Here is a 21934-nt window from a genome sequence, read left to right on the forward strand (position 1 = left end):
TTGTGGGATAGGTAATTTTTTGTGCACTTATTTGACATCGCTGCCATGCGTCCATGGAAACACAGCAAACAAACAAGGCAGATGGACACGAGATGAGAGTGAAATTCCATAGACGCAGGCGAGGAAAACAGGTGTCTACAAAATGGTAAAAGCTGCCTATGTTGTCATTTTGTATTTATAAAACTGTGCAAGATGCCTATAATTAAAGTTCCAGTTGTCCATAATTTGGGGATAATTTCCCAAACACACAAAGAGGATTTGCAAAAAAGACTTTTCAAAAAAGCTCAGGAAATAACAATCACAACCAATTCAAAGGCTACCAGGTAAGGACTGAGTTTACTGCACTGTCCCTTTTTGATCTTAATTAAGTAATGTAGCCTATAACCTGTATGTGTGTAAAGGTCTGGACCATATGGCACAGGTGATGGTAAACTTGCACAATAACCTCAGGGTTGCTGGTTCAAGCTCTGTCTCTGCAAAATGAGCTAGACTGGGGAACTCAATTTAGGCTACTGTCAGAATTATGTTTTACTGTTTCAATCTCGATATATTTTTGTAAAATGTATATACCCCTTCGTAAAAAATTGCATAGCCTACTACTGTAAGGTTGTTGTCTTCACTTATGCCTACTGTATGGTAAAATGTGTCTATTTTACAGAAACCCATTTGAAATAACAGAGGAGTTTATCAAAAAGTACAACAATTCCCAGGGCTCTGAGGAACAAGACAAGTATAATGAGCTGGCACGACAACTACTTAGCCGAAGCAAGGTGTTTACCTGGACATGTCCAATATGAAATGCTCATATGTTCATGTTCTGTTGCAAACGATACAGGGGTGCGTTCAGTTCGATTAAATGTTTGTTACATTACAAAACGTCTTGTACTGATCAACACCTTTCTCCAAAACGTTCTTCAAATTTCTTTAACAGACTTTGAAGGTACGTATTTAAAGTGCAGCGGCCACGCTGACAGCGTTCCCCAACCCACAACCCAACCCTCCCCTTTTCCCGTTTAATTGGACGTACCATAATGTTTTTTGTACTGAACGCAGCCCAGGTGTCAATGTCCCGCATTCATTTCTCAACCATTTTCTGTGACAGTTCACAGAATTCACAGCAGATGGTGACAAAATCAAATATGTGAGGCTATTTAACTGGACACTACGGTTGGGGCCAATTCCATTTAAATTCCAGTCAATTCAGGAAGTACATTGAAATTCCAATTCTCTTCTTGCGTTTCAATTAGGAAAAATGTGGCATAGGAATTTGGTTTACTTTCTGAATTGACTGGAATTTAAATGGAATTGACCCCAACCCTGCTGTACACCTCAAGGTTACCATATTTTTCCTCAACAGCGTAGAGCTGGACTGAAATGCATGGGCGAGGGCTACCACGTTCAGCTTCCTCTGGCATGGACAGAGCTGCTGTTGCTTGGTTTGTGCCATGGTAAAATTCAAAATGGTAGGTTATTATTGAGAGACCTATTGTGCATAGAGTGCACTTTTCAGTAACTGTACTGTAATGATTGGGCTGGGCCCTGATTTCTTTCCTGACCATTTGACCTGACCATTAAAAACTCAGGGCACTATAGATTACTATAACTATGCAACTAGAGCCTAGAGGTTTTCCTGGTCAGGTCACATGGTCAGGAAAGATTTAGGGCCTTGGTAATTATAATGATTATGAATAATATGTTAATGCCATAGCTGTTAACACATACTGTTTTTGTTTAAATCAAGACAAACATTGTGTTACCTCTTTAGATTCCCTGGATTCCCTTCTGATGTCATTGGACCATGCTCCAGTGCATGCAGAACAGATTCCTGCCCTCTTTTACCTGGGAGAGTCAGTCTTGTACTGGGTCTGTGCTGATACGTCTCAGAAGCCCAATTTGTACACCTGCGAAGTGAAGATACTCAAGGTAGAGTGGACAGATCTATGTTTCTTTTAAGTACGTGTCACTGTGTGGGAAAAAATACCTTATGTAACAAGTTTACAGAACAGCCATACTCCTAAAACAGGGTAAGAACTTGAATTGTATTATATTTAGTTCACCTTTACAATTTTATTGTGCTCTTTTAGCTGGGATATTTGGTCTTCTTGAGACTATTTCTCTTTCACATCTCTGGAAACCTGAGTGGATACCAAAGAAGCAAATCCCATCTTCACGTTTTTTTAAAAGGTAGAGTACTAGATGGAGAAATAGTGATTCATTCTACTTTTACATAGTAATATACTGTAATGGTGTAATTATTGTGTGTGTTCACATGCAGGTTCTACTAATTGATGTAAACTGTGTTGTTGAAAAACACAACTAATGGCTGTAAACTGTTGTTTCCCTTTTAGCTCTGTCTCAGTGTGAGCCATGCTACCAACCGTATCCAAACATTTTGCTCTCAGTGCACTTCATGTTACGTTCAGGGGAGATCATTTGTGGACTGGAACCTTTTCAAGATGATTCAGCATCAGTAAGAGTTCCATGCAAATTCTACAAATCTCCTAAAATATTTATTTTGGTCCTGGTGGAACAGTTGTTAAGAGCGCTGCCCATAATATATACCCTTAATTAAGTAAAAGTACTTTAAAGTACTATTTAGGTCGTTGTCTCTGTACTTTACTTTACTATTTATATTTTTGGACAACTTATACTTTTACTTCACTACATTCCTAAAGAAAATCATGCACTTTTTACTCCATACATTTTCCCTGTCATCCAAAAGTACTTGTTACATTTTGAATGCTTAGCAGTACTGGAAAATGGTCCAATTCACACACTTCTCAAGAGAACATCCCTGGTCATCCCTACTGCCTCTGATCTCACTAAACACACATGCTTCGTTTATAAATTATGTCTGAGTGTTTGAGTGTTCTCCTGGCTATCCGTAAATTTAAAAAAAAACAAGGAAATGGTTCCGTCTAGTTTGCTTAATATAATGAATTTTAAATTAATTTGACTTTACTTTTGATACTGAAGTACATTTTAGCAATTACATTTAAGATGATATAGCTTTAGACTTTTACTCAAGTAGTATTTTACTGGGTGACTCACTTTTACATTAGTCATTTTCTATGAAGGTATCTTAACTTTTACTCAAGTATGACAATTGGGTACTTTTTCTACCAGTGCTGTAATGTAAGTTGCTTTGGATAATACTCTTCTAAGTGGCATATATTCATTTAAATCCAGTCTATCCCAAAAATGAATTTGGTTTAAGATTAACATTGGAAAAGTGTATTCACATTCACTCAAATGCATGTCAGTATGTGTAATTTTGCACTGTGTCATAACACAACATGACTTATCTAGGTGGCTAATTAAGCGATAATGCCCTCAACTGGTATTTGGAAGATATATTGGCACGGGTGTTGTTAGTCCTGAGACAAAGTTGAGTGCTGGCAAACCATGCCAATATATCCTTCTAACACCAGCTTCTAGGGCATTATCACTTTTATACAACGGGTTACCAACATATTCAAATAATGATTAAAATATTTTAATTTTTTTATTTTTTAAAATTAATTTATTCATACTATTTAATCCTTTCAGGAGATATAGTCCCGACACAAATCTATGGTTGATACCCAAGCCGGTTGGTCGTTCGTTCTATTGGTTTGGTTGCCAAAAACGCGACCCAGTTGTTAAGTCTTTTTGTTCTGTATCAATGGACGTGACCCAGTTGTTCATTCCAAATGTTCCATTGCCATACTGGCTGGCAACCTTCTTATCCCTTGCTTGCTAGCTAGTCAACTGCAGCTAACTTACAGTCACGTCAAACAGTGCAGCCAGAATAACAGCTAGGTAGCTGCATTTGCGTTTGTTTAAGCTGTTTTCTAGTGACATTTACAGTGCCTTGCGAAAGTATTCGGCCCCCTTGAACTTTTCGACCTTTTGCCACATTTCAGGCTTCAAACAAAGATATAAAACTGTAATTTTTTGTGAAGAATCAACAACAAGTGGGACACAATCATGAAGTGGAACGAAATTTATTGGATATTTCAAACTTTTTTAACAAATAAAAAACGGAAGAATTGGGCGTGCTTAATTATTCAGCCCCCTTAAGTTAATACTTTGTAGCTGTAAGTCGCTTGGGGTATGTCTCTATCAGTTTTGCACATCGAGAGACTGACATTTTTGCCCATTCCTCCTTGCAAAACAGCTCGAGCTCAGTGAGGTTGGATGGAGAGCGTTTGTGAACAGCAGTTTTCAGTTCTTTCCACAGATTCTCGATTGGATTCAGGTCTGGACTTTGACTTGGCCATTCTAACACCTGGATATGTTTATTTGCTTTATGTTTTGGATCATTGTCTTGTTGGAAGACAACTCTCCGTCCCAGTCTCAGGTCTTTTGCAGACTCCATCAGGTTTTCTTCCAGAATGGTCCTGTATTTGGCTCCATCCATCTTCCCATCAATTTTAACCATCTTCCCTGCCCCTGCTGAAGAAAAGCAGGCCCAAACCATGATGCTGCCACCACCATGTTTGACAGTGGGGATGGTGTGTTCAGGGTGATGAGCTGTGTTGCTTTTACGCCAAACATAACGTTTTGCATTGTTGCCAAAAAGTTCGATTTTGGTTTCATCTGACCAGAGCACCTTCTTCCACATGTTTGGTGTGTCTCCCAGGTGGCTAGTGGCAAACTTTAAACAACACTTTTTATGGATATCTTTAAGAAATGGCTTTCTTCTTGCCACTCTTCCATAAAGGCCAGATTTGTGCAGTATACGACTGATTGTTGTCCTATGGACAGAGTCTCCCACCTCAGCTGTAGATCTCTGCAGTTCATCCAGAGTGATCATGGGCCTCTTGGCTGCATCTCTGATCAGTCTTCTCCTTGTATGAGCTGAAAGTTTAGAGGGACGGCCGGGTCTTCGTAGATTTGCAGTGGTCTGATACTCCTTCCATTTCAATATTATCGCTTGCACAGTGCTCCTTTAAACTTCTCCACAACAGTATATCGGACCTGCCTGGTGTGTTCCTTGTTCTTCATGATGCTCTCTGCGCTTTAAACGGACCTCTGAGACTATCACAGAGCAGGTGCATTTATACGGAGACTTGATTACACACAGGTGGATTCTATTTATCATCATTAGTCATTTAAGTCAACATTGGATCATTCAGAGATCCTCACTGAACTTCTGGAGAGAGTTTGCTGCACTGAAAGTAAAGGGGCTGAATAATTTTGCATGGACAATTTTTCAGTTTTTATTTGTTAAAAAAGTTTGAAATATCCAATAAATTTCGTTCCACTTCATGATTGTGTCCCACTTGTTGTTGATTCTTCACAAAAAAGTACAGTTTTATATCTTTATGTTTGAAGCCTGAAATGTGGCAAAAGGTCGAAAAGTTCAAGGGGGCGAATACTTTCGCAAGGCACTGTATTTTGATACATCCACAGGCCTGCCAACTTTTGAAGAAAGCCCGGAGTGAGATTTGCTACGTGAATTTCATTGCCCCCTGGCACAACCGCTAGATGGGGGACTGGGGGTCCTCCAGGAAAATGTTACTTTTTTAAAGCTCATTTCCTGAAATGCTATGTATTTTGACATGGCTTAGACCTATGAGCAGGGTGGAAAATTAAAAACCACAGTTCAGGTGGAAAAAAAAAAGAAGGAAGGGAAGGGAAGTGCTACAAAGGTTCACAATAGTAGTTTTTTGTAGACAGAAGCTGCTAAGATACACAATAGCAGGTTTTGGTAGACAGAAGCTGCTAAGGTACACAATAGCAGGTTTTGGTAGACAGAAGCTGCTAAGGTACACAATAGCAGGTTTTGGTAGACAGAAGGTGCTAAGGTACACAATAGTAGGTGTTGGTAGACAGAAGGTGCTAAGGTACACAATAGTAGGTGTTGGTAGACAGAAGGTGCTAAGGTACACAATAGCAGGTTTTGGTAGACAGAAGGTGCTAAGGTACACAATAGCAGGTTTTGGTAGACAGAAGCTGCTAAGGTACACAATAGCAGGTTTTGGTAGACAGAAGGTGCTAAGGTACACAATAGTAGGTGTTGGTAGACAGAAGGTGCTAAGGTACACAATAGTAGGTGTTGGTAGACAGAAGGTGCTAAGGTACACAATAGCAGGTTTTGGTAGACAGAAGGTGCTAAGGTACACAATAGTAGGTGTTGGTAGACAGAAGGTGCTAAGGTACACAATAGTAGGTGTTGGTAGACAGAAGGTGCTAAGGTACACAATAGCAGGTTTTGGTAGACAGAAGGTGCTAAGGTACACAATAGCAGGTTTTGGTAGACAGAAGGTGCTAAGGTACACAATAGTAGGTGTTGGTAGACACAAGGTGCTAAGGTACACAATAGTAGGTTTTGGTAGACAGAAGGTGCTAAGGTACACAATAGCAGGTTTTGGTAGACAGAAGGTGCTAAGGTACACAATAGTAGGTGTTGGTAGACAGAAGGTGCTAAGGTACACAATAGTAGGTGTTGGTAGACAGAAGGTGCTAAGGTACACAATAGTAGGTTTTGGTAGACAGAAGGTGCTAAGGTACACAATAGTAGGTGTTGGTAGACAGAAGGTGCTAAGGTACACAATAGCAGGTTTTGGTAGACAGAAGGTGCTAAGGTACACAATAGTAGGTGTTGGTAGACAGAAGGTGCTAAGGTACACAATAGTAGGTTTTGGTAGACAGAAGGTGCTAAGGTACACAATAGTAGGTGTTGGTAGACAGAAGGTGCTAAGGTACACAATAGCAGGTTTTGGTAGACAGAAGGTGCTCTTTGGTAAAAGGTGTAAATTGGTCATCAAAAGAAAAGGAGGACCAAGGCACTCTTCATATAATTAATTAAAATGCCTTTATTTGTATGGCATGTTCAATGGAAACAAAGTTTAAAAACTCTGACGCGTTTCTGCTGCATGGCCTTCTTCAGGGAGTACAAACATATGATAATACAATGTCCTCTTTTGAACAGCTTTTTCCAATCAACCCTGATTTGAAGTAGTGGTTACAGAATTCACTGGACAACACCTAGTAAGCAATACTATACACATATTTTTTAAAAGTTAAATACTGTAGATATGTTATCAGAAATGCTAATCAAGGCTTGAAGCATCAGAACCCCTAGAAAGGTAGTTCTAACCTTGAACATGACTGGGCAAAGTGTTAAGAATAGGAGAGCCATCTATTTTATTGTACACTAGATCACAGCAAACGGACCACAGCAGTCTAAACATAGCTGAGGGCAGTTGAGCAATATGTCCACTAAATGACAGCGAAGGGACCTCTCACAGGAAAGGTGAGAAATCCATATCTTCATTTAAACCAGGGTACTTAGTGGCCTGTAGTTTGTAAATTCCAAGAACTTTCCCTTTGGTCTAGTTGTTGAAGACGGTCCCCTTTTCTAATTGAGGCCGGAACATGATCAATACCCATAGCTTGTAGGGAGGCAGGGTTGCCATGGTGTAAGGACATGTAGTGCCTTGCCATGGGGTAGTCTTCATTGCCTACCCGTATGGCGTACTTGTGTTCCGCTAAGTGGTCTTGAAGGTGTCTCTGTGTCCGTCCTATGTAGAACACCTTGCACTGTGGACATTCCAGTCTGTAGATGACATGAGTGGTTTTGCAGTTAATGAAATGCTTGACTTGATACTCCATTTTAGAAGCTGTGTCAACAAAATACTTTTTCTGTGCAATATTTTTGCAATGGTTGCACTGGTTGCATTTAAAAGAGCCCTTGGGTTTGTGGTCTAGCCAAATTTTTGGAGAGTCACCAGGAATATAGCTGTGGACTAATTTGTCATTTAGGGTAGGACATCTCTTAAAGCTTATGACTGGTGGCTCTGGGAAGACTTGGCATAGTAGCGTATCACTTTGGATGATTCCCCAATTCTTTTTATCATTTTCATGTTCTGTATTTTGTAACAAAGTACACTCTCTCTAGTACATCACGGTGTGCTCCCCTTCGCAACAAGTTCTCTCTGTCAAGTCGTCCGGCCCTTATACCTGCATCTTTCAGGACCTGAGCACTGTAACCGCGATTCAAGAAGCGATTCTCCAATTCAGCAGCTTTGACACTGTAATCTGTTTCCTGATCGCAAATTCTGCGGACTCTTTGGAATTGGCCATATGGAATGTTCTCTTTTAGCCTTTTGGAGTGAAAGCTGTCTGCCCTCAGAATCGTATTCCCATCTGTAGGCTTCCTAAAGATTGATGTGTGCAAACAACCTTTGTCATTTTTTACTGATGTCAAGGCCCAAAAAATGAATGTCTTCCTTGCTGTACTCCCTACTTAGTTTGATGTTAGGGTTAATGCTGTTAAGGTATTGGTGAAAGGAAATAAGTATATCTTCTGAGCCAGACCAGAACTGGCAAACATCAATATAGCGTCCCAAACATATAATCTGGTCAAATAACTGGTTTTTAGAAGGATCCAAAATGAAGTCATTTTTACCATTTACATAAGTACAAACCAGCGTAGGAAGGGCTGTAGCAAGCTTCCATGGCACATCCTTTGACTTGTTTAAAAATATGGTCCTGAAAGACAGATGTTATTATTAAGAGTCCATTCAGTCAGTGAAACAATGAATTCTGTGGGAGGCATCTCAGTTTCAGGCCAGGTACTCAATGGTACATAGCTGCCAATCCTTGTTTGTGTTTAATGGTGGTGTATAGAGACTCCACATCCATGGTGACTAAAAAGGAAGCTGTACCTATATTGTTCAATTCCTTAATGTTGTTCAATACATCTGTGGTGTCTTGAATAGAGGTCGACCGATTATGATTTTTCAACGCCGATACCGATTATTGGAGGACCAAAAAAAGGCGATACCAATTAATCGGCCGATTTCTTTCATTTATTTATTTGTAATAATGACAATTACAACAATACTGAATGAACACTTATTTTAACTTACTATAATACATCAATAAAATCTATTTAGCCTCAAATAAATAATGAAACATGTTCAATTTGGTTTAAATAATGCAAAAACAAAGTGTTGGAGAAGAAAGTAAAAGTGCAATATGTGCCATGTAAAAAAGCTAACGTTTAAGTTCCTTGCTCAGAACATGAGACCATATGAAAGCTGGTGGTTCCTTTTAACATGAGTCTTCAATATTCCCAGGTAAGAAGTTTTAGGTTGTAGTTATTATAGGAATTATAGGACTATTTCTCTCTATACGATTTGTATTTCATATACCTTTGACTATTGGATGTTCTTATAGGCACTTTAGTACTGCCAGTGTAACAGTATAGCTTCCGTCCCTCTCCTCGCTCCTACCTCGGCTCGAATCAGGAACACATCGACAACAGCCACCCTCGAAGCAGCGTTACCCATGCAGTCTCAGAGCGAGTGACGTTTGAAACGCTATTAGTGTGCACCCGGCTAACTAGCTAGCCATTTCACATCGGTTACACCAGCCTAATCTTGGGAGTTGACAGGCGTGAAGTCATAAACAGCTCAATGCATTGCGAAGGGCTGCTGGCAAACGCACGAAAGTGCTGTTTGAATGAACGCTTACGAGCCTGCTGCTGCCTACCATCGCTCAGTCAGACTGCTCTATCAAATCATAGACTTAATTATAACATAATAACACACAGAAATACGAGCCTTAGGTCATTAATATGGTCGAATCCGGAAACTATCATCTCGAAAACAAAACGTTTTTCCTGTCAGTGAAATACGGAACCGTTCCGTATTTTATCTAACGGGTGGCATCCCTAAGTCTAAATATTCCTGTTACATTGCACAACCTTCAATGTTATGCCATAATTACGTAAAATTCTGGCAAATTACTTCGCAACGAAGCCAGGCGGCCCAATCTGTTGCATATACCCTGACTCTGCATGTAATGAATCCAAAATGACCCAATTTCACCTGGTTAATATTGCCTGCTAACCTGGATTTCTTTTAGCTAAATATGCAGGTTTAAAAATATATACTTCTGTGTATTGATTTTAAGAAAGGCATTGATGTTTATGGTTAGGTACAGTTGTGCAACGATTGTGCTTTTTCGCTAATTTGCTTTTGTTAAATCATCCCCCGTTTGGCGAAGTCGGCTGTCTTTGTTAGGAAGAAATAGTCTTCACAGTTCGCAATGAGCCAGGCGGCCCAAACTGCTGCATATACTGACTCTGTTTGCAAGAGAAGTGACACATTTTCCCTAGTTAAAAGAAATTCATGTTAGCAGGCAATATTAACTAAATATGCAGGTTTAAAAATATATACTTGTGTATTGATTTTAAGAAAGACATTGATTTTTATGGTTGGAGCAATGTGTACCTAAGCGATTATATGCAACGCAGGACAGGCTAGATAAACTAGTAATATCATCAACCATGTGTAGTTAACTAGGGATTATGATTGATTGATTGTTTTTTTATAAGATAAGTTTAATGCTAGCTAGCAACTTACCTTGGCTTCTTACTGCGTTCGCGTAACAGGCAGGCTCCTCGTGGAGTGCAATGTAAAGCAGGTGGTTAGAGCGTTGGACTAGTTAACCGTAAGGTTGCAAGATTGAATCCCAGAGCTGACAAGGTAAAAATCTGTCGTTCTGCCCCTGAACAAGGCAGTTAACCCACCGTTCCTAGGCCGTCATTGAAAATAAGAATGTGTTCTTATCTGACTTGCCTAGTTAAATAAAGGTCTAAAAATAAATAAATAAATCGGCGTCCAAAAATACCGATTTCCGATTGTTATGAAAACTTGAAAACGGCCCTAATTAATCGGCCATTCCGATTAATCGTTCGACCTCTAGTCTTGAAGATAGGCTGGGAGTGACGGCAGATGAGGCTTAATAAAGTAATCAATGTAGTTGGAGATGGGTTCTGTCAGACTTTCATTACCACTAATCACTGCTCTACCTGGGGGGTTTTCAAAATTCTTGTGGACCTTTGGAAAAAGATAATACTTTTTTAACTCATTGTCTGAAATGTAGCCATTCTCCTTAGCTTCTGTGAGGATCCCTTTCAATTAAGTTTTTAGGTCCTCTGTAGGGTTGAAGGTAAGAGATCGTTAGAATTCATCGTCTAATTGACGGTAGACTTCTGTCACATATGTCTTTACGCCATACTACGGTACTGCCACCTTTTGTCTGCTTTTTGAACCACAATCCGTGGCCTTCAGATGTAGAAACAAAATAGGTCAATCTTTCTATTGAATTCATTAGTTGAGTACGTGGCTGCAAAGGACAGTCCTTTAGACAAGACCCTTACACAACCATCATAAAGGGGTTCTCCAGAAATGTTGATCACAGCCTTGTTCTGGTCCTGCTTCGTGTGGTTGGATAGTCTTGATTTCTTCCTCCCCCTCTGTGTTGGCCTCTTCCACGTCATCTCCCTCTCTTGTTGGGGAACCTGCGTGGCTTCTCTTCCTGGTCTAAAAAATCTTGGGAGGAGCTGGCCTCTGAGCGTCTTGGGTGATCCTCATCATCGCTGCTCGTAAATTTGATCTAGGCTTCCTCTGTGGGTGTGATTCTGAATTCTTGCGGGTTGCGGGTTCTCCAGGCAATGGGATGGTATTCTTCGGCTTGCAAGCCTCCCCCTTTTTCCTCCAAACATAACGATGGTCATTATGGCCAAACAGCTCTATTGAGACCAGAGGACATTTCTCCAAAAAGTACGATCTTTGTCCCCATGTGCAGTTGCAAACCATAGTCTGGCTTTTTTATGGCGGTGTTGGAGCAGTGGCTTCTTCCTTGCTGAGCGGCCTTTCAGGTTATGTCGATATAGGACTCGTTTTACTGTGGATATAGATACTTTTGTACCTGTTTCCTCCAGCATCTTCACAAGGTCCTTTGCTGTTGTTCTGGGGTTGATTTGCACTTTTCACACCAAAGTACGTTCATCTCTAGGAGACAGAACGCGTCTCCTTCCTGAGCGGTATGACAGCTGCGTGGTCCCATGGTGTTTTTACTTGCGTACTATTGTTTGTACAGATGAACATGGTACGTTCAGGCGTTTGGAAATTGCTCCCAAGGATGAACCAGACTTGTGGAGGTCTAAAAAAAACTATTCTGAGGTCTTGGCTGATTTCTTTTGATTTTCTCATGATGTCAAGCAAAGGGGCGCTGAGTTTGAAGGTAGGCCTTGAAATACATCCACAGGTACACCTCCAATTGACACAAATGATGTCAATTAGCCTATCAGAAGCTTCTAAAGCCATGACATCATTTTCTGGAATTTTCCAAGCTGTTTAAAGGCACAGTCAACTTAGTGTATGTAAACTTTTGACCCACTGGAATTGTGATACAGTGAATTATAAGTGAAATAATCTGTCTGTAAACAGTTGTTAGAAAAATGACTTGTGTCATGCACAAAGTAGATGTCCTAACTGACTTGACAAAACTATAGTTTGTTAACAAGAAATTTGTGGAGTGGTTGAAAAACAAGTTTTAATGACTCCAACCTAATTGTATATAAACTTCCGACTTCAACTGTAGGTGTTAAGGCCCTGCAATAGACTTGTGTCCTGTCCAGGGGGTGTACTTTACATCAAGATGCCTCACGCTACAGAAACAGGAGATCGGCTCCTGCCCAATGAGCCATTCGGGCTCGCACAAGCCAAAGCTCTTATAATGTTACTTTTTTACTACTTATGCCTACTATATTGTTGAAGATCCTTTCCATCATCTTACTCTAAATAGACAAAATATGTGTTTATGAGTTGTGAGACCCCTACCATCTCTGCCTAGCTTGTGCACGTTACTAAAATATCAAAAATGATTTTGGATTCCTGGAGCATTTAATATCCAATGCTTATTTGTATGACTTATTCAAAACTGTCCAAGAATGTCTGCAATAATAATAAAAATATCCTACATTTTCGAAGACACAAGTACGCATATCGGATATGTGATTACACTGGGAAAATTGGGAAGAAGTGGAATAATAGAATAAGTCTGGGGAATAACGGTAGTGTTCTTGGTGACAAGCACAGTAATTACCCTATATTTTAGCCCATTGTTAAGAATGAGAATTGTTCCACTGATCAGACTAAATCAAGTAAATAGATAATACAATCTCCTGAAGACAAGATTACATAAATCTGCCCCTACAACCTAACCAAGGAATTGTTATATTCATTCCCTCCTCTAGAATCAACTTACACTTTTCGGTTGAAAACTGTTTGACAAAATTATTTTCATAGTTACAAATAAGGTCACCCTACCAAACTTCCCTGCTAAAACATACTGTAGGTCAGTGGAGGCGCCTCAGAGGAGGAAGGTGAGGACCATCCTCCTCAGTGAATTTCATAAAAATAAAAATGGTAAAACATTGAAAAGCTATTTAGATAAAACTATACAAAATATATTCACATATCACCAAATAATTAATTAAAACTGTTCTCACCCCCTTCCATAGACTTACAACAGTAATTATGACAGGTTGGAGGACGTCCTCCAACCTATCAGAGCTTTTGCAGCATGAACTGACATGTTGTCCACCCAATCAAAGGATCAGAGAATGAATCTAGTACTGAAAGCATGAGCTACAGCTAGCTAGCACTGCAGTGCATAAAATGTGGTGAGTAGTTGACTCAAAGAGAAAGACAATAGTTGAACAGTTTTCAACATATGAATTTCTTCAAAAATGAAGGAGAAGCGAGAGAGGGTGAGTGTCATTTTTTTCTCACTTTTAGTTTCATTTACTTATCTAGCAAATGCAGCTGGCTTGTTTAGTTACTCAACACCCGGCTCAAACAGAGGAATGCTATGTTAGCTAGGTGGCTATGACTATCCAACACAACACTGGAACTCTTCCAAGTCAAGGTACGCTTTTGGTTTTATTAATTTATTGCCACCGGCACCTGCCGGTGTAACTGCTTAATGACTGTACCTTACTGCATGATTGTAGTGGGTTTACTAACGTATTTGTTTTATTAGCTATGTTGACTAGAATGTTACTTTAGCTAATATAGGTACAACGATGTAGGCTGTGTGTAGCGGTTATGACATGGTTTGGTTTGGAAAGGTTTTTTCGCCTGGTCACATAGAGCTGATGTGTTGTTTATTGAAGTCCACAAACAAAGGGAAAAGGTGAGAGGAGGAGAGTGCATAGAGGCGAGAAGGAATACAACGTGGCTGCTATGAAAGTGAACTGTGTTTATGCATGATCAGGTGTGTATTCATTCAGCCGATTCTGTTGAATTTTATTTTCTTAAACGGAAGCAAATTACCAGAATATGTCCAATAGAAACTCGTTTGCAACTGTTGGACTAATGATTGCACCCTAGATTAGCTAGAAGCAGGCAAACATGTGCAAGGCGGTATTGAATGGGTCACTGTCTGTCCATGTGTCACTGTTTGTCATCTCAAATTTTTCTCTCATCCTGTGTGCACCTACTTTGTAAACTTTCATTCAGGCTAGGTTGTAGCAACCTCATGATGGGTATAGGGAACATTTGAGTATCATGTAGTAGCCTAAACCTATCGATGTTACATTGAATTGGGTGAATGGAATATGAATGACAGTCATCAAACATGTTGTAATAGAAAAAAGAAAATCGTCCCCCCTCATCATAAACGGCAGTGACCGCCACTGCTGTAAATCTAATTAATACATTTTCTTTGTCACAGCCTAAATGCCAATCACCAAACGAGGAATGCGAGTGTGGATTAAATCGACTTTAGTACATGCTGTCAAAAGGCTGCATTCAGCAATAATAGGGACGGGAGTAACAGCAAAACATTTTTTGACATTGTACATAAAATGCTCTTTTTACAGTTTTATAAACTCAGCGGAGAACATTCTCGCTCTGCATTCAGCTCCACTCTAATTTGAGGGGCGTTTCTTTAAAACATGCATTCAATCCCCTTGATCCCTTACATAACTAGACCAATAATATGCTTCAATGTTCAGCTGTTCACTGTGCTGTTGCAAAACAGGACAGTAGTAGAGGTTCCGCTCGTGATGTTAAATTGCAGGCACAGAAGCTACGATTTCAAAACGATTTGGAGCACAGTTGAAAAGTTAACGCGCTGACTATACAATTAACTAATTCGAAAAATAAAAGCAGTACTTTTCAATGCGTGAGAAGAGGGTCAAATGCGTGTGTCTCACTGCCAATGTGTGAGAGTTGGCAGATATGCATCCACAACAATGAGCTAATGATGGGCGATTTCGCCTGGCAAAGAAAATGCTCTCTCATCAGGACACTGTTGTTCAGAGGAGCTAGCCAACAACACAGCTAACACAATCACTTGAAACTGTAAAGGCTGCAAACTAGCTGCATTTTGTTTCGTTCGACCTGTTTTCTATTGACATTTCTTTCTACATAGCCATAAAAATGATGCCAGCTGATTCATGATTTCGCCTGGCTGAGAAAAGCTGTCAATCTCATCCCGACCCTTACACAGTTTATTACTATGGAACAGCTAGAGGTCGAATTTCAATACTGAAATAATATTGCAAATGTCAGTGAGACAGTAAGGGTTATACAAATCTCCACTATTGAAAACCAGTTGCTAGTCTAAAAGAAACGGGAGATAATGTCAAGATGCTTTTTACAGTGGAGATCAAGTTGAGGAATTCATATACATTGCCTGGCTGGGTTGATGTAAATAGGCATTTCAAAGTCATAGCTTTAGCCGGTGGTAATTTGTGGAATAAACACAGGCTGGAATGCGGTTTCAACCAATAAGCGTCCAGGATTAGACCCACCCGTTGTATACTGTTTGCATATCCCGTAGCTACGTCCTGATGCTTTCCATATGTGATCTGTTGTGTACTGTAGGCTCAGGCAGACTGTCAGGAGTATGACGTGAACCAGGTGCTCTGGCATTGTCTTCTCAGTTGGTACTGCGTGCAAAACAATGTCCGCCAGCTCTCCCAAGTAGCACACCACCTCATCATGCTGAGAGAGGAGCTGCAGAAAGACGACTGGTTGGTTTGGGCTGTGTATTGTAGTCTTGTTCTCTCCAACAGTCAAACTTTTCATTAGTGCAACATTAGTATAGACTACATCACTCATACATTAGTTCATACATTACTCCTGATGTATCATTCTTCATAAATATATGAATGTTTATTTTATACCAGTATCAAGTCATAGACTTGTGTAATCATCCAAATCAAAGTGTTTTATTCTAAATTAATACATTTTATTTAATCTATTTTAAATCCAGGGTGGACTGTGCTTTGGGATTAATGGTTCTGGGTGAGGCTGCAAAGTCCAGCTTGTTGTGCCTTCAGATGTTGATGAGTCTCCACATCAACCCAAAGACAGAGCAGGATGGGATTATAGAAGAAAATGTAAAGCTATTAACTGCCATTCATATTATGGGCTGGTTACCCAGACCAAGATTAAGCCTAGTCCTGGACTAAAAGTTATTTTTTAACTGGAGATTCTCCATTGAGCATGCTTTTTTTTAGCCCAGGTCTAGGCTAAATCTGGTTCTGGTAAAGCCGGCCCATATCCACACACTAAATGAACTTCTCTCTCTTTTCATTTCTTTCATTCGTGCTATAGGTATGTCATCCTCTTTTCCAGGAAGGTATGTCTCAGAGTGGTTGCTGGCCGTGGCAGTTGGAACACATCTATACCACTGTGTTAGCAGATATATGCCAGCATAGCAGCAATGCAGAGATACAGAAAACAGCTCTGCTGGGCAGTCAAACCCCTCCAGGATATCACAATACTGATGGACTGCTTAAACTTCTGAACCACTGTAAGTCCAGGAAGTGGCATGATGGATGGAGATAGTGGAAAAACAAGCAAACACTGAAACATGAGCATTGTACAAAAATAGCCACATTTATTTTGGTTTGTGTGAGTAATAGATTTTTCATCATCTTCAGATTTTATGCCTATATAATTTATTGCCTAAACTTCCATTGCATACATTACAGTTTAAAGCAAGAGTACGATCCAATGAAACAGCTTGCGTTAGCCATTATCTTTACACCAAAAGTCTAAAGCAGTTATTCCCTATCCTGGTCTCCAGTTTGTCAGGGTTTTCACTGAGTGTGGTGTCATCTGTTTATTCGCTAGCTGGCGCCGAGGCCTGGCAGCTGCGCTACAGTGCTGTTCAGGCTTTGGTGTGCGTATGCCGAGGGCTCAGCGGAGCTGTGTTGCAGGAGGGGCTGAGGAATGTGGCCTGGATCACTCTGCAGGAACACCTGTGCCAAGAGACAGACCAGAGAGTCGGAGATGCCGCCCGGGTTATAGAGGTGCTGAGTTAGATCTTTTCCTAGTCCGGTCACATGGTTAGGATGAACTCTGGGCCTTATTCATCTCAAATGTCAACTTACTCTCAAAGGAAAGAGATGTCTTTGACTGCTGTATTGTCACAACTGCTTTTACCTTTACAAAGCATTGTTTAAAGCACAAACATATCTGCTTACCAGCTTCGAGCTGAATAACATCATTAGGAAAATCCTGAAAGTCCTGAAATTTGTCACAGTCTATAGTATGGAAGATTCTGAAAAACTAATATCAATTCCCTGTACACTGAGAGGATTCAGTCTTAAAATCCAAACAGAATCAACAACTCGGCTTCTTATTCACACATTTATTGTTAGCTGAAATATAATTTGCATCAGAAAAATGTTAAACCGGTTCTTACTTCTGATCGAAACAACGGGAACAAAGGCCGTTTTTGGTGATTTATGGATCCAATTAAAGATTAGCATATTTTATCATTACTGTGGTTATTACCATGGCATTGTTTAATACTCTGTCCAAGTTTTTGCAAATTAAAGGCATAACTGCTAAAATGACTAACTTATTGATTTATTTTTTAAACATAAGTTAAGGTACTGCTATTTTATTTGTTTCCTAGGCTGAAATTAATGTTCCAGAGAGCAGTCTTCTCAGTGAGAGAGGGAAGCCATCATCATCTTCCTCTGCTTCTAGCGTACCTGCTAGTCTACCTGGCCAATTGATCACCTGGAGGTTAGCATGTACCCTCTCTCAGCTCTACCTGCCCCCCACGCCTCTCCAGCTCACCCCCCACACCAAGGCCAAGAAGGAACCACCACCTCCCTCCAACAGGCCTAGGCTGGAAGCCTGTCGTCCACTGCCTAAAGAAACACTCCCTGGCCCTGCCAGTAAGACTCAGCATCCAACCAGACATCCAGAGGAATATCACAGTGCCCCGGGGTAAAGGAAACAGATTTTGGCTAAATTGTTCTATGTTATGACTACACTACTTTACGGAACTATGGAAAAGAAGTGAAATGTAATTTAACATGATGTTATTACATTTATTCTAGAAAAAGTAAGAAGTATCAAACTTACATGGACTTCAATGCACGTACAGATGTTGACTTGATGAGAGTTGTGGAGGACCAGGTGAGAGCATTACATTAAGGCATACATGAAAAGTGATTCACGCAAGGTATTACAAATCTGATATATGCAGATTACAATTATGAATGTAAATTTGTATTGATAATGTCCCTTGCATAAATAGAGATGTGCCAAAAACAAATCATAGAGCGTAATTAGAAATGAATGTACTCCTTTTCTAGTGTGTGTGATGTGTTCCTTATGGTGGCATTGTGACTGGGGGATATACTGTACCCTGATTGCTTTTTGAGGATGTTCTCTTGCTAAAAGCGTACTAGCCAACCCTTACTGTGCATGGTGTAGTATATTAGCAGTGATCGCTTAATCAAAGTCCTTATAATTTCTGATGATGGTTGAAAATAAGTATGGTTGGGACGGAAATTCAAATCAATTGTATTTTCATTTCACTACAGTGGCAAAAAGAACTACAGATCAAAATGGCAGAGGAGGAAGATGCTGAAAAGAATGAATTAGAGAAAGTACAAAAGGAAAAAGAGGAACAATTCAAAGAGATTATGAGGAGGCGGGTGGAAAAAGTCAAGAAGGACACCAAACCATATGAGCTGCCTGGATATCAACAAACGGGAGGTCAAATGTGAATCTGAAAGAGACATAAATGACTTGTGCCATGCTCTTTGTTATAATACTGATCCCAAAACATTTTACCATGATGATTGCATCTAGCATTATTTTGGAGGGAATAGGGTCTTGCATACAACAAGTGCAAATTTAATTGGCAAACGTAACTTGGGTTTCATCCTTTTTTAATCTCACATTATATGTACAGAAAGATAGAAAAATGTGACTCTTAACAAGCAACATTGGTAGAAAGAGATTTGCACATAACACCCTCCCCTGATGCTGATTTGTAAAGATAGCCAAAACTATTGAAATTCTATACCAAGAAAAGTATATTGTTTCTCAAACGTGCTTTTGATTTCAAATCATCCCAGACCAGCTTGTCTTGAAGGTGACTTTTGTCTCTCATAAACGGAAATACTTAAAATATTTGCTCATTTGATCAGATATGATAGAAACTATTAAACTAGCTTTGACATTCCCGTCGACATTTAAAAACATTACGAAACAATGGTTTCCACATTCATTTACATTGACACAAACAGACTTGAACTTTTTTTTAGCAACCAATGTCCCAGGAATCCTTCTGATTTGTTACACTAACAGTGGAGGTGCAATTCTTTGACCCTCCTATTAGCTAGGCATGCTGCCGTATCACGCTTATGATACGCTCATCTCAAAACACCCCAGGAAATGTAAGGGAATATTGTAAACATCGTTACCAGAAGGTTTGCGTTTCCTTGAAACTTCAAAGGTGGTCAAAACATCAAATAAAAACCCGTGGCAACATGTTGAAGTGGAATTGGAAATGGCTCAGTCAGGTCACAAGAAAGAACAGAACAAAACAAAAATAGTATGAGCAAACGTGACAGGGTTTGTGACCTTTGGCATGTGTCATATGCTTAAGCAAGCGGTTGTACGCTTTTGGCCATAGTAACAAAATGTGTCACAAGGATGTAATGAGTAACTATTGTAGATTTAGAATATTCGAATCATTCGGATGGATGTCATTAGCAGAAAGGGGGGATTGCTGCATATACTGTATCAATGTTGAGTTGGATCAGTTGCATAGTTTGATATCTAGGCTGTAGGCCCCAATTCAATCAATCGCACATAATAATCAACCACACGGTTTCCCAGACACGGATTTAGCCTAGTCCTGGACTAAAAAGCATTTATGATGCAGAATTTCCATTGAAAGTGCTTTCTAATCCAGGAATAAAGTTATTCCATGGAAAACCGGCCTTGAAAGTTCACTCAGAATGTTGACACTACAGGTGTTTTTTTTCTTTTCATCAATATCCAATTCTAACAATTTCCCAGAGAGGAGCAGAGTGGGGTGTGTCTGTTTTCACACCACCACCTCAATGCAGTGTGAACATTCTAAGTGAACTCACAGTGCAGTTTCCCTTTACCTGCAAGTGATTGAATGGCTTTATGACTGGTACACCCTTGCAAATGTCTTGAACAAAACATCCGACTTGTGTGCTCTACCAAGAGGAGCTTCACAAAACAACAGTAGATGTGGCGTACGTGAGGACATTGCAAATCTCTGTTGAAGCAGTAGATATAGTGCACTGAGGTTATTGTAAGATATGATAAAAAAAAAAAAAATGTGATAGCTGTGTAAAGCAACAAAAAAATGTTTTATCACTCACTACAGTACATATATGAAGGTCACAATAACAGACCTTAATGCCACATGTCAATCTTGTGACATCAACTATTAAATGCATTCATTTCGCATCGATAACAAATTGTAAGTGACAATTTTCTCCCAAGAACAACATACAAAGATATGTACATAGGGCTCATTATAAAACTGTGAAGTAAGGCACATTTTTTGCTCTTTGGAACGACAACAAAACAAGATCTCACTTGCAATTAACAATTTATCACATATAAATGTTGACCGCTATAAAATATTGAATTAATATTTAGAATCAGTTGGCCTTCAAATCTTTTTTCAGGCACGCCAAGGACATGAAGCAATATTCACTATGACTGAAGCCATACCTCGGTATAAAGAAAACAAAGAATCACATTGTACAAAATCATATTTGTGGAAAAAGGAAATCTGAACATGTGGTCTTCCCAATAGAGTAAGTTCAAGTGAAATTGCAACACAAACGTTCCCAACACATACATAACCTGAGACTGCAGCATCACTAGGTATACTGGACTCAAACAATATAATATTGCACTTGTAGAATTAAGCTTAAGCAAGTTCCATTTACTTCTCCTGCCTCTCCTTTTCCACCTCTCTCCTTCCTTCTCGTCCTCCCTCTCTTCTTCCTAATCCTCTTCCCTTCCTCTTCCCCTCCTGTCTGTCTGTTCCAAGGCTTCTGCATTTCAGGCAGAGGCCGGATGTCGGGCTTGTTCCGCGGCGATCACCGACTCTCTCTGGCGATCGCCGCGGAACAAACGCTCATGTCAGCTGCACACGGTATGTGCTGATCTCCATTGGCTTAAGGCTGATTTCCTCTTGGTTCGACCTTTCCTCAGGCGTGTGCATCAGAGTAAGAGACGCAGGGGTGATGCTCTGGAACTTCAGTTCAGAAAACAGCTTCTCCGTGCGGATCTGTGAGAGAACCAATCCAAACATGAACAGCGGCGTTATACCCGCATGTTTGAATAGGAAAACCCAGTATGAAAGGCGTTGATGGATAGGTTCAATAAAAACATTTGACACCGATGATCACGATGAAATACCCTTTCCTTTTAGAAGCTATTAATATAACTGGACACTTAACAGGCTTATTAAATATATTAAGATTAAGTGCCTGGGTCAACAGAGATTTCACCATCTACTCTGGGAAATGTTCTAATGAAAACACTCTTGGTCATAACAGCCTTGATTTTCCTCTTGGAGAGAGATAAGTATTCACTTAAACCGATTATGGTTGCATTGTTATAGTTGTCATGACATTGGAAAAGGAGGAAATGTAATGAAAGGAATTTCCTTCCTCACTGCACATTTTCTGTGGCAAGTGACTCTTCAGCCGTTTTGCTCGAGGGGAAGTTAATTTCTGTAAAAAGAATGGTACTACTAGCTGCTTGAATAAAGAGCATTGCGGGCAACCCTCCTTTTAACCCTCAGGTTAAAATTCCCTTTAATT

The 21934-nt window shown here is 39.9% G+C and overlaps 2 protein-coding genes across 6 annotated transcripts in view; one reads left to right on the forward strand and one right to left on the reverse strand.

Annotated features, from left to right (window-relative positions):
* The first annotated feature begins 7 nt into the window (after nt 1-7).
* On the forward strand, nt 8-19315 carry tmem232 (transmembrane protein 232). Of its 4 annotated transcripts, none has more exons than XM_014126706.3 (13): nt 8-323; nt 659-770; nt 1363-1463; nt 1766-1923; nt 2085-2184; nt 2349-2470; nt 15681-15829; nt 16072-16198; nt 16416-16614; nt 16938-17116; nt 17728-18047; nt 18161-18239; nt 18650-19315. In XM_014126706.3, the coding sequence occupies exons 2-13, from the start codon at nt 736-738 to the stop codon at nt 18833-18835; spliced, it is 1755 nt and encodes a 584-aa protein (XP_013982181.1). In that variant the 5' UTR covers nt 8-323; nt 659-735; the 3' UTR covers nt 18836-19315. The 4 variants fall into 4 exon arrangements, with proteins under 4 accessions (XP_013982181.1, XP_013982163.1, XP_013982171.1 ...); XM_014126688.3 differs by having other exon boundaries at nt 9-323; nt 1358-1463; XM_014126696.3 differs by having other exon boundaries at nt 9-323; nt 1358-1463; nt 16437-16614.
* Nucleotides 18984-21934, reverse strand: part of man2a1 (mannosidase, alpha, class 2A, member 1) — a 63032-nt gene continuing 60081 nt past the window's right edge. For both annotated transcript variants that reach the window (XM_014126665.3, XM_014126673.3), the window contains exon 22: nt 18984-21396. In XM_014126665.3, coding sequence (XP_013982140.1) covers nt 21244-21396 — 153 coding nt within the window. In that variant the 3' untranslated portion in view covers nt 18984-21243. The remainder of the gene's footprint in view (nt 21397-21934) is intronic.

Source organism: Salmo salar, chromosome 01 (genome assembly GCF_965601325.2).
Source record: "Salmo salar chromosome 01, fSalSal1, whole genome shotgun sequence".
Classification (NCBI taxonomy): Eukaryota; Metazoa; Chordata; class Actinopteri; order Salmoniformes; family Salmonidae; genus Salmo; species Salmo salar.

Coding starts and splice junctions, on each gene's coding strand:
- tmem232 (XM_014126688.3), top strand. CDS start 193: ATGCCTATAATTAAAGTTCCAGTTGTCCATAATTTGGGGATAATTTCC. Junction 15,830..16,071: donor GAGCTGCAGAAAGACGACTG/GTTGGTTTGGGC, acceptor TTTTAAATCCAG/GGTGGACTGTGCTTTGGGAT. Junction 16,615..16,937: donor GCTTAAACTTCTGAACCACT/GTAAGTCCAGGA, acceptor TTTATTCGCTAG/CTGGCGCCGAGGCCTGGCAG.